The sequence below is a fragment of the Sorex araneus genome, chromosome 3 (genome assembly GCF_027595985.1).
Source record: "Sorex araneus isolate mSorAra2 chromosome 3, mSorAra2.pri, whole genome shotgun sequence".
NCBI classification, from domain to species: domain Eukaryota; kingdom Metazoa; phylum Chordata; class Mammalia; order Eulipotyphla; family Soricidae; genus Sorex; species Sorex araneus.
In genome coordinates this window covers 93,200,021-93,216,635 of record NC_073304.1, presented here as the reverse complement: position 1 = coordinate 93,216,635, position 16,615 = coordinate 93,200,021, and the positions used below count along the sequence as shown (strand labels likewise).

The following is a 16,615-nucleotide window of genomic DNA, read 5'->3' as shown; positions in this document are numbered from 1 at the left end:
ATAAGAAATTGTGTCTGCTATATTTTCAGATATGGATGAATGCAGCATCAGAAACATGTGCCTAAATGGAATGTGTATCAATGAAGATGGGAGCTTTAAATGTATTTGCAAACCTGGATTCCAGCTGGCATCAGATGGGCGCTATTGCAAAGGTGTGTACTATAACTTTATGTAGTATTCTTGATCTGGTTTTTCTCCTCGCAACATTATCTAAAAGTACCATCCTCTTATTTGTTCTCCCTACTGAAAATACCATTAATTCTAGTTTAGAAAACATAACAAATTCTGGCCACCCAGAGAGCTATGGTTTATATTAAGATACTGTTCTTATTTCAGAAAGGGTGTTTTGAGTATTTTTAAGGAGCTTGAAAGCAACATAGCAAATGAATGAGAAGCCAAACTGTTAACTGACCTACCAACACCTTTTAAATAGTCTGAAATCTGCCTCTTCCTTGCAATTGGGAAACAATAGCAATTAGGTTTCTTTATGTTTCTTATGGCTACTTCTTACATCTTCTTCCTGATAAATATTGTAAACTCTTATTTTTAGTAATCTCTTTTCATAATCTTCTCCAGATTTCATAAGAAACAGAAAATTGCTCATGGACAATTTAGACTTGTGTCAAGTTACATGAGCAAAAAGAGAAGTGAGACTAAGCAGAAGAAGTAATATATGCTTACTAACTTTTGAAATAACCTCATTGCTTTGGATATTGAAGTGAAAATTAAGATTTAACGTGCGCTTTGAAAATTACCCATCAGCGATAAATTTGTGCTTGGTCTCTCTTGCCTGATGAGATCAAAAAGATGATTGTTATGGCTGGTCCAAGAACTGAATCTCATGTTCAAACCAAGTCTAAGAAGTTTGCTAAAATGCTTCATTCAAACCCTTCTGTTCATAGTTTCAGAGTCAAAAATGTAGAAAAATTCAACAATGAGGCAGCAGGATAAAATCATATGGTACCTCTTCTCTGAGTGCCTCTGGTGAGAGATTTGACAGAGGAGTTAGAACCTTACATTGAGTTGGTGCCAGTGTGTACCACTAGTTGCTCACACGTGGATGTGGCTTAATTATAACAAATTGCTGTGCTAGTGTTGTGTTAAGCCTTTGACAAGATACACATTTTTATTTAGGCTTAAAACAGCTTCTAGTTATGTAGTTGTTTACCTATATCCTCTATTATTGACACATAAATGACTCTCAATATTGTAGAAATTTGTTTTTATATTAAAAGGAAGACTTGAAACTTTCAAATTTCTGGTAGGAAATTTATTCCTATGCTTTCGAGCCCTGTTCTGGGAAGAAGTACAATCTACAATGTAAGGCTGCATACAAACAAATGCCAAATTGTAAAGATTAAGTGATGTATGAGTAAAAATTAAAGGAAAGAGAATGTTTGTTGGAATATTTAGAATTAGCCTTCCAAATAAAATAGCAGAGGGGAATATGAAAGGCCCTTTGTGAATCAACCTCTGCAAGAGCACATGTTCTTTTATATTTAGCCACAGAACATGCTAAGATTCACTTTCTCAGAACAGGGGCTTCTGGTAGTCCACACTACAACTTCTCAACATGAATCATGACCAGTAGGTAATGCTGAGATAATACTTTCTGAAAAAAGTATGACCTCATGGATGAAAGTAAGTTTTGTAAATACTTGCAATAGTGAACTAATATCCTATCGAAATAATGGCTGTTCCATTCATTTGAAAGAATGTGATGGTTTGCAAGGTTTTCCCTGTCTTCATTCTTGCTTAAGAGTCAGAGCTAGAGGGAGAAAGAGAGGAGAGAGAGAATTCTTATCTTCTTTTTTATTCTGTGTATTGAGAGCATGGAACACATATAATGTAATGAGAGTAAGGAAGAAAGTAAGAAAGAAAATACCTTGTGTGGAAGTTGAATTTCTTCTTTTCCATGATTTTCTTTTAACATCATGGAAGAAAATTTTCTTAGTGTTGAGCACTTAATTTTGAGTGCACCAAGTTGTGATGCTCAAAACTGAATAGGAAAAGTTAACAGTCTCTATAGTTAGCAAATAGGATGGAGAACTTAGCTTCCCTGTTGATTCTCTGCAAAATGAATCTGCTCACTTTGGGCAGTGCCTTTTGGATCTACATTATATCTTTGTTCCCATTAAAAAGATTTTCAGACTGCAGTTACCACTGTTTCACTGTAGATCTCAATGTGAATAAAAAGGTTATCCAAACAGCAAAACCAATTTGAGTATATATATGTTTAAATATAAATGTTGTTTTAAAGTACAGTATGTACATGGGATTTTGTACTCTCTGGATATATTTTGTATCATACAAGGTGGGCTCAAGAAATGCAGAGGTGTTTCAGTTACAGTTTACCTTTTTAAGATCATAAAAAAGAAAATCCTTACATGCACTATTTGCATCTTATTTAAAAGGTTGTTACAAAGTAGCTAATTAACAATGGTACTTGTTTATCAAATCCCATTTTGGGTCTCATCTTTACTTTCCCCATAAGAAGGGGGAACTATTGTTATTAGTATGTGTTTAATTAAGTCTTTTATCAGACTTCCCCAAGTATGCATATATAACACTACAAAATATTTGTATTACTTGAGATTTCTCATAACTAGTTTCCAGTGCTATCACTGACCAGAAATAGTCATCAAAATAACTTATATTCATTTTCTATCCCTCTCCTATTGTGTCGCATCAAAGAATTTAGTTGTGAAACATGCTACAAGACCCTTTTGTCTTCTAGGTTTCTTACTTTCTCTACTTTTGTTTCTGCCTTTGTCATTATTATTTTGAATTAAAAACTTCCTTAGAAGAATATTATTGAAAAATTTCTTTAGGAAAAGAAAACTCAGGTATCCCATGCCTCTTGGTTTGTGTTATTATTCTCTCAAAGGACATGAAAATGAGTTGCCAGAAGTGCCATCTCTATGTCATAATACAATGGTACACATGTTAGGAATTTGGATAAAAGTCACTATAGTTTCTTCTTTCCCCTTCAGATATCAATGAGTGTGAAACACCTGGGATTTGCATGAACGGGCGATGTGTCAACACCGAAGGCTCCTACAAATGCGAGTGCTTCCCTGGCCTGGCTGTGGGTCTTGATGGCCGTGTGTGTGTTGGTAAGACCATGACTGGGTAGATTCATTATCTGAGAGTCAATAAAACAAAAAGCATGGGCACACTATGGGAGCAGCTGTAGTGTTAGTATATGTCGACCACCAAATCATCAGTACTTCTTCTTTTCTTGTAGAGCTCGGGGGCTGGAGCAATAGTACAGCAGGTACGCCGTTTGCCTTGCACACGGCCAACGCGGGTTCAATTCCCAGCATTCCATATGGTCCCCCGAGCACCGCCAGGAGTAATTCCTGAGTGCAGAGCCAGGAGTAACCCCTGAGCATCGCTGGGTGTGACCCAAAAAGAAAAAAAATGAGATCTTCTTGTAGAGCTCAGATACTAACGTAAGCTATGGAATGACATGCTGAGTTCCATGAATACTCTTACCATGTAGCTGACCTCAGTTTTTCCCAGCTCTTCTTTGTTGATAATGGCCTTTCAAATTAGCCTGTATGTGCTCATTGCCTCATAGTGAGCATTTTCAAAGGGAATGAAACATTAAATGAGAAGCATAGAAAGTAAAAGAGGATATGGTTATTAGGAAATGCATAGGTTAGTTTTAAAGTGGTTTCATGGAAAGTTGAGATTTTGTCTAATGATGCAAATTTTATCCTAATTATTTATAAGAAAGGTAATTAGCAACTTCTTTGAATTGGGAAATAGCGTAGACTTGGAAGCCCCCTCTCTGTGAGAGAAAACACTGCTTGGCTAACTCATATTTATTGGTTTATATAATGAATCTCTTATGGATTAAACTTTCTCCTTCTTGAAAGCACATCTACTTTAGGCATCTAATAATTGCATGTTTATTTTGAGGTTGGCCACATTTCTAATAAAGATCTTATTTATCAAGGTGTGAGAGTCAACAGCCATCCATCATTTGGTCAACATTTATTAAGTGTCTGCTCTATGTAGGCCTGGGAAAGACAAAAATGAATAAGCCATAACCCCCACACTTAAGGATTGCACAGTTGACCATTGTAGTTCCTAGAAAATTGAGAGACTGACTATTGGTTTCGATGCTTGGAAGCTGAATGTGGTTGGCTTTGTTTTGTTTTCTATTGATCCCCAGTACCAGAGACATTGCCCACAGATTAGAAGAGAGATGCAGAGTGTAGAAAGCCAGCTTTTGCTGTGACCTGGGGTTTTCTCCTCTGTTTGAAGTGATAGTGTGATGACAGAGGTTTCCTCCTATTTAGACACACACATGCGGAGCACGTGCTATGGTGGATACAAGAGAGGCCAGTGTGTGAAGCCTTTGTTTGGTGCTGTTACGAAATCTGAATGCTGTTGTGCTAGCACTGAGTATGCTTTTGGGGAGCCTTGCCAGCCATGTCCTGCACAGAATTCAGGTATGCGTTATCCTGGGGAAGGGCACATACAATCAGTCTTCTGATGCCATCTGTTGTCTTTGCATGTCTAGAAGTTGCAGGGAAAGGTGACCTAAGCTCTCCAGGTACATCATGTTCCTTTCTGGGGTGATAGCCAGGGTAAAGCAGGGTCTGGTTACACATCACCCACCCTATCCAATGATCAGTTGGAAGCAACAGCAAATATGTACCTTCCATCTGGGCTCTTTTACCTCCATCATGTTCTTATTCTTTGGAATATTTGTAACTTGCTTTGTTTTCTAAATGTTTCTCACTATTTGCATTTTGCAGAATCTATTAAAGGACACATTTTTTTATATAGTGTAAAAGTAAATATTGTCAGATTACCTAAATATTTACAAGATTTTTTTTTCTAAAGGGATTCTGTGTTTTTGATTCACGTTCCTCATGTTGATTTAGGTGTGCTTTTCCTAAATGATTTTATTCAACCCTAGGGAAAAGTATTTTTCTCAATTTGAAGTGACATGGCATAGTGAAAAGAAAACTGATTCATGAGTCATGACACTGCTCTCTGGCAAAGGCAGACAAATTGCTTAATTGGAGGATTTAGTTCTTGGTAGATTTTGTTTATTTAGAAATTTTACTCACCTACTTTCAAAAAGGCTTGAGATGGCTTAATGCTAGTGAACATTACTTAAATGAGTTACAAAATGGAATAATATGGAAAAGGGATTCTTAGTTTTCCCTTTTACAAAGTGAGTAGGGTTAGGTAATGCAGAAGGTCTAATACAGTTGTAAATTATTTCTATTTATAAGGCAAAAATAATTTATTAAAATTAAAGCAATAGACTGTCAACATCTGAACATAATTTTAAAGCAGCTTGGCAGTTGACTTCTAATGTCCTAAAATAGAATTAGACCTAATATTGAAAATATGTAGCTCTTATTGGTGAGCTATACATCTAAAATTAATATAGCTCTCTTTAGCTCCAGATATAAGTAATTAAAGCTTGACTCACAAATTTTAAGCATTTGTCATTTTGAAAATGATAGCATTTGAAATTCTAGTTATAAATTAAAATATATTATGAGAAGTTAGAGAAAGTTAAATGAAAGAGTTTAAGAGAAAGGGGAATACAAATTAAAGAGATAAAGCTTTATTTGAGCTAATTATAACACCCCTTAAATAATATACAAATGGTTATTTTATATATGATTACCAATCAGCTAAACACATTTTTACATTACTTCAGCTGCATAATGCACAGATATAATTTTATCTGACAAATTTACTGCCATGTTACTCTACAGTTGGTTGTTATTACTCTCATCTTTTTGTATGCTAATTTAAGTTTTCCAAGTTTCTTTCTTATAAGTACTTGGAATTTCTTACAAAGTACTCGAATTTACAAGATAGATGAGTATTATGAAAACCAGTGCACAAGAGTGTATGTAATTTGTTTATAAATTGAACAAGGGGAAGAGCCAAAACTTAAAATTCAGGGCTCTTGGGGCAAATCATTTTTGGTTTTGCCTGTACCTCTGGGCCAAGTATATCTCTAAAGAATACTTAAAATACATAGAAAAAGGAAATAAGTTTCTAAAAAGATGATCAAAAGGACCCATTTCTTTAAGCAGTTAAAGAGAATCACAGCCAATTCCCAGTCTACTTCTTTTGCTTTATATTTGAATGGAATTACACAGACGAAGTCCACAGGTAGAAGCAGTTTAATTCAGCTTAGTTTAGCCATATCTTATGTGGTATATGAGATTTCCAATTTAAGGTTTACGGAATACCTTCATTTCAAGAGAAAGTTTGGGCACTCTTCAAGGTACTTAAAATGCCTAAGTGTGGAATATAAAGTAACAGAATAGGAGACTGACACCCAAGAACAGTAGAGATAAGTACCAGGAGGATTGCTCCATAGCTTAGAATCTGGCCTTGCATTCTGGGGGAAATGGTAGCTCAGATAGAGAAGGGACCACCAAGTAAAGGGTGCTAGGAGGGCCCACTCGGGATGGGAGATGCGGGCTGAAAGTAGACGATAGACTGAACATGATGACCACTTAATACCTCTACTGCAAACCACAACACCCAACAGGAGAGAGAGAGCAAAAGGAAATGCCCTGCCACAGAGGTGGGGTACGGTGGAGGGGATGGGGTGGGAGTGGTGGGAGGGATGTTGGGGCCATTATTGGTGGAAAATAGGCACTGGTGAAGGGATGGGTACTCAACCATTGAATGCAAGCACAAAAATTTGTAAGTCTGTAATTGTACCTCACAGTGATTCACTAATAAATTTTTTTTTAAAAAATCCTTAGTTGATTGAGTGAGAAATCCCAACTATGCAGTCTTTAACATTCATCTTTATACCCTGGAAGTCACGTAAAATCTATATGAAGGTCTTTCTCACTGACTGCTGAACACTTCTTGCTTATAGAAAATTTGTCAGTTAAACCTAGGAGTGTGTAATTCTTGGGAATTTTCTCAATTGTCCTATTTCCACATCTCTACAGTACAGTAACTCACCTTTGAGGCCAAGAATCAGCAAATTTTAGCATAACTGTCAAAGTGCTTTTTAAAAAACTGGCATGATTTTGTTTTTCCTGTTTTATATTGCTTCCAGTGTCTTGTGAGTGTTTTAAATCACTGATTACTAGAGAATAAGGAAGATGCATTTCTTTTGGTTTCCTGTTCCTGGTTTTCACTCACATAATGGCAGACGCCTTCCCATCCCTCCACCTTATCCCTTTTAGGAAAATTTTAAAATCAAGGGATTTCATCACTTTTCTCAAATTTATGTTTGCTAGAAGGCACAGGCTCTGAATACTTCAACCTTATTTTTTGTGTGTCTGCATAACTCATTTGTATTCACTGTCATCAGGAATGCAAGATTCTGGCGTCAGAAGCACAAGAACTCTGCTTCACCAGCGCCATGCAGTTGACTTCTGCAGTTTCTTCCTTACCATCTAGTTTTCTTGCCATTTCCCACAAATAATTTGCATTTGATCCTGAGACCCTGTGGTTACCAGAAACCACTGGCAACTAAAGGGATACTTTAGTTTCTTTTTCTTGGATAAAGTATGGTTGCAGTTAGTTCTACATTTTCATTATTCACTCTTATGTTCATCTAAATACTGATGGAATTGCATGTAAAACATTGTATTCATTTTAAAAACTAGAAATCTGATTCCATGGTGAATTTGGGAAACTATTCTATCTACAGCAATTTCTTCAATAAGATCTCACAGTTTTGACATTATATAATACTTTCCCTCTGAATGTAACTATCATATTGGACAAATCAAATATCCTGATAATGTTTACTTGAAAAATTCCCCTCAATGCAAATGTAGATACTGTCTTGTTCTTGTGAGTGGGGGCTAGGGGATTTGAAGAGAGAACAGAGAAAATGTGAAGAACTTGATTGTCCTGAAAAAGCAGCTCTCACTGAAGAAGCAAAATTGTTCCCAAGGTGATGGGAGAAAGTTTTATTAACAGTTAAGAAACCACATTTTAACAGGCACATTTCACTGCAAGTGTAAAGTGTTCCCTGGTGAACAAAATCAAGTTATAGGAAAAACACCTTTTCCGAAAGTGCTTTGCACAAGGAATCGCTATAAGATGCTTTTATTCTTAACAATCATTTCCCTCAGCACTGCAGAGTCTTTAAAATGGCAGTTTGGTCTAAGGGTGACTCCCTGCCGCCGTCACTGACACCCCCAACCCATCCCCTGGAGATGCCTCCTTTTCCGTTATTACTATATTTCAGTTCCACTCACTTTGGAGGAAATGATGTGTGCAAGGCCAGGGGCAGGATAGATCTGTTCAGCAAACAAGGGAATCATTTACTATCTGTTAATTTATTGCAGCGGAATATCAGGCACTCTGCAGCAGTGGACCAGGAATGACATCAGCAGGCAGTGGTAAGGATTTGCTTTGAAATTTACTACTTTAACCAGGTGCAGAGATGTACTGGGTGTCCCTCTGGGTTTCCAGCTGGGACCTTAACAGTAGTTTGGTCTTACACCTTCTCTGGTATGCCTGTGTCACTGAGAAGTCCCCAGGGGCAGACCAGCAGTGGTAAGCGGGTCCTATGATTGCAGAGTAGGAACAGGGCGGGGGGGGGGGTAGCTGGGTACTGGGGAACTAGGGCTCCCTTACTGTGATTGATGGAGTCCTCTGATGAGATACAGGGACGGGGTCATGGGAACGGGAAGTCTGGTCCTCCTCTGGATCTTCCACTGACATACAATTTAGAGTTATGGGCTCAATTAAACTGTCATCCTTCAATATTTTGAATAATTTTGTAGTGGTGAATTACTTATCATTAAGAGATGACAGTAGACTACTTCTTATTTTTGTAGTGAAGGGGGACAAAAATTAACTGTTAAATGCTAAATGTCTCTCATGGACTGGAAGAAAGAAAATTTAATGTGGAGTATCTTGGTGTAGGGGGAGCAACTTTTGTTATCAAATCATTGTAATGTTATCTTTTTGGCAATTCCATTTGGAATTTATTTTTTCTTGTGATTGATTTGAGCTGTTTTTGTGGTGCAGATATAAATGAGTGTGCATTAGATCCTGATATTTGCCCAAATGGAATCTGCGAAAATCTCCGTGGGACCTACAAATGTATATGTAACTCAGGATATGAGGTGGATTCAACTGGAAAAAACTGCATTGGTAAGAAGTTTCAACTGTTTTCAAAAAGCCTCCTCCTTTGACTGCAGTTTTTCTTTTTGTCCCTCCTTTTATTCCTTGCCCAAGCCTGGCTTTTTCTTCTTTGTGATCAACATTGACTTTATGATGGAAATTCTCCCTCTTCACAGCCTTTAGGAAGTGTATAGCTGACATTTGAGTACACGTGGTACTTTAAAATTACACTCAGGGGGCAGGAGTGCTAGTACAGCAGGTAGGACACTTGCCTTGCACCCTGCCAACCAGGGATTGATTCTTGGCACCCAGTAGTGCCCTCTGCACCCCAAAAAGTTAAGAGTATAGAGCCAGGATTAAGCCCAGGGTTTTTTTTTTGGCCATTCCTGGGCATGTCCCAGGAAACAAAAAATTAAATTTAAAAAATTATATTCAAATGAAATTTAATTCACTATTTTTTTCTATAAGAGCCTCTCTTCATTGGCAGACCTGAAAACTTATTATTTGTTTGAGAATTCCAGAAATACAGAGCTGGTTCAGGTTCTTCTTTGGGAAGCAAAGGAAAGAGTTGGGGAGGCTGTAGAGATAATTTCCTCAGTGCTTTAGAATACTTCCAAAGTTGGACTCTATCATCAGGCTGGAAGTATATTCATATTTCAGATTTTATTCAGAAGAGCAAATTTAGGAATCAGACATCCACTCAGACCAGGTCCTACACAGGGACTGTCTTTGTTTTAGGTATTTTTTTGTCACATCTGGCAGTGCTCAGGACTCACTCCTGGCTCTGTGCTCAGAGATCACTCCTGGCAGGGTTCGGGAACCATATGGGATGCTGGGGATAGAACCCAGGTTGGCCAAATGCAAGGCAAATGCCCATTGTACTGTTGCTCTGGCCCCAGGGGACTATTTTTTAATTTTAATTGGTGTTCTATCATCTCACACCTGCAGACCAGCACCTATCCTGCACATTAGTCCACAGGCTAGCAGTTATAACCAAGTTTGTAGATTAGTGGTTCCTCTCTACAAACTTGAACACTGATACAGACTGGTGGTTGAAGACCACCAATCATAAGCACTGATTCCTCAATTTAAGGTTTCAGATCCCTTTGGCATCATCCAAATTTAAGATTTGATGATGTCAGAATAATACTTACCCCTTTGGGTAAGTATTAGCATTTCCTCTCAAATTTTTGACAGAATTCTTATCAGGCTGATTGCTAAGACAACAACACAGCATTGTAATTTCCCCATATTTTAAGTACTTCATGACTAGGTTGCTAATGGAAGTACTTAGTGATGTGCACCTGGCCAAGCTCTCCAGTGTTGAATCTGTGCATCCTTTATATTAGAATTTCTAGTGTGTCAGAGGATGAACTAATCCAAATCAATGTTTTAAAAAATTATTTGTGCTTATATAGAACCTATTTTATAAGACATTTGGTATAAGTTAGCCCAAGTGGATTAAAAAACATAATTTCTGCTTCTCCCAAATGATCTAAGTAATATATATCTAAAAGCCTTTGCATCTGATTGGTCTATAGTTCAACTGAAATCAATGAGTTTTTTAGCTCTCAGAGACTTGAGCATAATTTTTTTCATGATAGTTCTGTACCCAGTATATGTTTAATACTTTAAAATAAATGCTACTGAATTCCTTTTAAATTATTCAAGAAATAAATACACAGGAACCAATACATATAAAGATCATTCATACTTGCTTGACATTTTGTTTCTTAAATCTATAGGATTAATCTTTTTAATTTTAGCACAGTGAAACAATTATGTAAGGATTAATTATTCTTCAAAAAAGTTTTGGTTTTCTTTCTACTAAAGAAAACCGGAAATGAATGAATAGTGTCTTCTCACTTTAGATTTTGTAGATATTGATTATAGAAAATTATGTCAAAGGGCCAGAGACATAGAACAGCATGCCTTGCATCTAGCCAATCCATGTTTGATCTCCCTATATGGTCACCATGAGTGATCCCTGGTTTAGAGCCAGGATTAAGCCCTAAGCATAGCTGGCGGTGGCTTTAAACCTCCCCCCACAAAGAGAATTAGGTCAAGACCCCATTTTCCTAAAATTCTAGATAATCTTGGCAAAAATAAATGGTACCAGAAGTTTTTCCTTTTCACTTCAGTTAGTATCATTACATCTTTTAAAACAGCCTGAGAAACCAAAGAAGTTGCATGCAAGATACAACTCTCTTTTAATAGTTTTAAATTTTTTCACTTTTCCCCCCAGATATTAATGAATGTGCATTGAATAGTCTACTTTGTGATAATGGACAGTGTAGAAACACTCCTGGAAGTTTTGTCTGTACCTGTCCCAAGGGATTCATATATAAACCTGAACTAAAAACCTGTGAAGGTAAGCTACCTTTTTGTTCTCATACCAAGTACTGTACTGTTTTTGGAATGCAGTAGAAGTTCATAAAAAATAAATTAATTTGTATTTTAGGCAGTTAGAACACCCTGGATCCCATGGCTCTAAAGGGCACTAGCATGCACATTTTAACACACAGATAGTACTTGAAATAGTTATTTTATTTGGCATTAGTTTGTATTTAAATGTCCTTTAAAATATTCAATTTTCATTTTCCCCAGTGGTCATTTTATTTGGGGTAATTTAAGAGATGAAGAAAATATGTAGATATGTTCTTTGAGTCTGTAAATCAGAAATTACACATTTACACATTTGCTCCAGAGTTTTTAAGTAGAGAGATTCTGCCATGTGACTCATGTACTTGAGTGCTATTTGTTGCATTTCATCTAGAAAAAAACCTTTTTAGACCAGCTTTGCTGCTAAATGAAGGCTATGAGGTAGCAACTGAGGACATTTAAGTACTCATGCACACCTAAGGCTTGTTTCCAGCTATCATGTCTACCTGCTTCTGTTACAGACATTGATGAATGTGAATCAAATCCTTGCATTAATGGAGTCTGCAAGAACAGCCCAGGCTCTTTTATTTGTGAATGCTCTCCGGAAAGTACTTTGGATGCAACAAAAACCATCTGCATAGGTATTTATCTTTCTGAGAATGATTTCCCTTTGTTTTCCAGTGCTGCTGTACTTAATGTCCCTCTTTACTACCAAAGAGTTCAAGTTTTCCTGAGCAAAATGTAAAATGGTCTTTATTTCTTGTTTTATGATGCTATTCTTGCTATAATCCCAATGTATTTGTTTGATTTTTTAATGTAGATTTTAATCAAGCACATATTGTTGCTCTCCTCCCTCCACTGCAGAAACCATCAAGGGTACTTGCTGGCAGACAGTCATTGATGGACGGTGTGAAATCAACATCAATGGTGCCACCTTGAAGTCTGAGTGCTGCTCTTCCCTTGGTGCTGCCTGGGGGAGCCCCTGTACCCTCTGTCAACTTGGTAAGAGTCCTGTGCCTATCCCACTTATCACTTTTATTAGAAATGGGCAGTTCAGTACTTCGGTCATTTAGGTTCATAGAAGAATTTTAGAAGATGCTATTTGATGGCCTCAGTGCAAATATTGCTGGCAGGAAAATATCAAGGGCAATAGTTTTATGGATCTGGTTAATTTATTGTTTGCTATCACCACATTGTAATGTGCTTAGCTAGTTTTGCTTTTATTGCTCAGCAATTCAAATTGACTCTCAGTAAGCTCATGAATAGGAGTCCTGAGCTTTTTATGACCACATATTTTCTTCTAATAAATTGATATGGTTTCATGACTAAACCTCTAAATTCCTTGCAATGCTGTCTTACAAGAGACCTACTGATGATTTTGATTTTTTTTTCTTGCTTTTTGGGTCACACGCAGCATTTTGCACAGGGGTTACTCCTGGCTCTGTACTCAGGAATTACTCCTGGTGGTGCTCAGGGGACCATATGGGATGCTGGGAATCGAACCCGGGTCGGCTGCATGCAAGGCAAACGCCCTACCCACTGTGCTATTGCTCCAGCCCCTGATTTCCCTTTTGAATAGATAAACGTATGAAACTGTAGAGTGTCAGTGCCACAGAGCATAACATCTTCAAATTCTCGAGTTTGTTTTTCATAATCATATTGCAATAATCCTGTTGTGTGATTCTTAATTTTTGAACTAATAGTAGTAAATAAATCTATTTAATATTTTTTATAGTTATCAGTTAACATGACCTTTAGGGTACTTTCGAGTATTTTAGAATATCTTAGAATAATTGAACTTTATTAAGGAGTCATCTAATTTTTCTTCACATAGTCTAAGAAACACTTTGTTATTTGAGACTCCTTCATGACAACAAAATCTAATTTCACATTCTAGCTCCTCTTTTTTTTTGTTTCTTATGCTATGCCATAACCATATCCTTACAAAGTTTGGGTATTTTTATCTCAAATTCTCTTATTTTGTTTTATAGATCCCATATGTGGTAAAGGCTATTCAAGGATTAAAGGAACACAATGTGAAGGTATTCCAGTTGTTTATAAACAATAGCTTTCTGTATGCATGGAGAATGCTTGTGTTAACTTGGATTACATAAGGTTGTCACATAACCTCACAGTGAGACATATGCAGCAGAGAAAAAGAAATAATGAGAACTGCAATGTCGAGTGGATGTTAATTTCAAGAGTCCATCTATGCTATTGCCAATGTCAGAACACTATGACCTAAAGACAGGGTGTGGTGACTAAATATTTTTTAGACTAATTATGGTTGAGAGGGACTGTACTTTCAAATTACTACCTGTAGAAGCAAAGCAGGAAGTCTTCAATGAGGCTGTGAAACATGCTTTTTTCTTGGCTTGTCCAAAATTTTGATTGTGAGTTTGTTTCATAGCCATAGCTGATATAGAAGGACATGTTCTATTGCCTCACTTTTGGAAGTCTGTATGGATTCTCTCCAGTTTGCTGGATTCTTTCTTTCTCAGAGAGTCCTGGATAGACAGAGGTCAGGGTGACTAACACAACCTGACATGACACAGCAGCTGAAAAATTTTAAAAACAGCAATTAGTCCCATATGTGGGATAGAATGAAGTTTTCTCCTGCTAAAATAAAGAGGAACACTACAACCCCCACCCAAGGTTTTCTTTTCCAAATGATGACTGAATCCCTTGGACTTTCTCTGCTTCAGACCCACTGTTAATAACTTATCTGACCTCAGAAACACATAAGTCGCCAGAACAACAAAAAGAATCCAAAGGTAAATTTCCCATTCCTCATTTATCTCTCTTATAAGGAAGGATTTAGAATTCTTTTCCCAACATCCTTGGCTTGAAAAGCTATTTCTCCTAAATAGAAACACAGTGTGTGATTTTCTTAGCTAACACTCCCGTTCCCCCCCCACCCCGCCTTCTTTTGGCATTGACAAGTAAGTGCATTTCTTTGGATTAACTTGATGGTGAATATTTTTCTAAATTAAGCGCAGAGAACATACTGCTCTCCATTTAGCAAATTGGGAAGAACTGGAACATGTAAGGGAGATTTTGGTGAATGATGAATGAATGAACCTGAACATTAACTCTCCCCATTTAATCTGGCCACTAAATCTGAGTCCCTTGCTCATTATAACTCTAAACACTTCCTGAAAATGTCTCTTCTCAAAAGAAATTTGTTTGGCTGGGCCCATATATTTTCCAGTGAGTTTTTTTCCCTATGTTCACCTTTAAGTCTTTCAACTTTGCTAGATTTAAAGATGAAGTCCCGATTTCTCCATTGACTTCCAGATACCTGCTCTCATAAAACTAACTATATGGCTCCTGGAAGTTTTCCCAAGATGTCTCCTAGTAATTTGTACTGACCACCTGTCCCTGAAATTCAAAAATTCCAAAATTCCTCCCTGAGACAAAAGGAGACACTATTGCATTTATTAATAAGTGGATTCAGTTCAGCTGTTATTTAATCATCTCAGAATTTCTCTAATGAGCTATTGGGAGGCAAGCTAGTTCTCAAACTAGTTCAAAATGGACTTTTTTCTTGTGACAATAATTAGGAGCTCTGTAAATTCACTAAAGCCAAGTGATAATACACATCTATATTAATATTTTGCCTTTCTCTCCCTAGATATAAATGAATGTCAAGTGTTCCCAGGAGTATGCAAAAATGGTGTCTGCGTTAATTCTCCAGGATCATTTAGGTGTGAATGTCCCAGTGGGATGACTTTGGATACCACAGGAAGGATATGTCTAGGTAAATACTGAGCGTATTACTTTCCAAATATTGTTTCTTTAACATTTTTAAGGACTGTTAACAATATGGAGCTGAATACTTAGCTCCAAGTATAGATGCATACCACAAATCAACCTATTCTTTCAAATCCATGGTGGGTTCCTTCACAGGCAACCTTTGCAAGGTAAGACAAGGTCAAGGTTAACCTTTTAAACCTAACCTTACAGAATAAGTTTTTTATAAAATGAATAGAAGGCTGAGAGAATATCTCAAAGTAGTATTGGACATGATTTTCATGCAGGAGACATAGGTTCAATTCCCAGCACCACCTGGTCCCCAGAGCACTGAACCTGGAGTAGCACCATCAGGTGTGATACTCTCTCCATCCATTCCCCACCTCCCCCCCAAAAAAAAAACAATAAAAAAGAGTTAGAGAATGTATTAGTGAGGAGAAACTTTAGTCTTTAATGATATGGAACTATTGCTTCAATCATCACCGCCCCAGTTATACTAGAGCTTTCAAATATGCTCCTCATATACCATGTACTATCAGATACAAGATGAATGGAGCAGAGAGAATGCTCACTTAATTGAAAACTGCAGCTCTTGCCTGATAGGTATACCTCTCCCTGCCGGAAGGACAAGTTCTTGAAAGAACTGCTTGTGGGCTGAGAGACGAAGAGTGCCACAGCTGTGAAACGTGAGCCAGACAGAGCCCAGGACTGTCGGCACTGCCTGCCTGGGTGTGATGCCCCAGACCAGTTGCTAGAGTCCAGGCGGCAGTGACGTGGAAAAGATGAGTCACAGATCCTGGACTTCTTAGAAATTTGCCCTGTGACCTTGCAGTAGTGGCAAGTGTGAGACCTCTCCTTTTTGCCAGTGGGGTGACTTTGGGGTGATTCTCATGGCTTCTTGACTGATGGGAATAGGTCCCTTGGATCTCCAGTTTCAGAGGCCAGGACCCTGACAATCACACTGTCATGCTGTGTATATAGACTGTATTACTCTGAAGAACAGGTTCTGTAATCCACATCAAAGATGGTGGAGAGAGTGGTATGTGGTTAAGGGATTTGGATCACTTATAAATGAGAACAAGCAAACCTTTAAATATAGAACCTTATGGTTCATAATGCAAGCAGTATGAAGTAGAATAGCTGAAATTCAACGGCTGGAATCTTTTATGACCATGGATGTTAGTTAATGTTATTGTGAGTCTTAGCTTCTTTGCTCAGGGGGATCAGCATTTAATAAGAACCACCTTCGAGGTTTTTTGAGCCACTTTGGACTGGAGTGATAGCACAGCGGGTAGGGCGTTTGCTCTGCATGCGGTTGACCTGGGTTCGATTCCTCCATCCCTCTCAGAGAGCCTGGCAAGCTACTGAGAGCATACCACCC

General features: G+C 37.6%; 1 protein-coding gene across 1 annotated transcript in view; it reads left to right on the top strand.

Annotated features, from left to right (window-relative positions):
- Positions 1-16,615, top strand: part of FBN1 (fibrillin 1) — a 263,339-nt gene that overhangs the window by 162,604 nt on the left and 84,120 nt on the right. The window contains exons 15-24 of the mRNA XM_055132062.1: positions 30-152; positions 2,994-3,116; positions 4,311-4,463; positions 8,316-8,369; positions 9,004-9,129; positions 11,345-11,470; positions 12,003-12,122; positions 12,346-12,483; positions 13,473-13,523; positions 15,116-15,241. Of these exons, the coding sequence (XP_054988037.1) occupies positions 30-152; positions 2,994-3,116; positions 4,311-4,463; positions 8,316-8,369; positions 9,004-9,129; positions 11,345-11,470; positions 12,003-12,122; positions 12,346-12,483; positions 13,473-13,523; positions 15,116-15,241 (1,140 nt within the window). The remainder of the gene's footprint in view (positions 1-29; positions 153-2,993; positions 3,117-4,310; positions 4,464-8,315; positions 8,370-9,003; positions 9,130-11,344; positions 11,471-12,002; positions 12,123-12,345; positions 12,484-13,472; positions 13,524-15,115; positions 15,242-16,615) is intronic.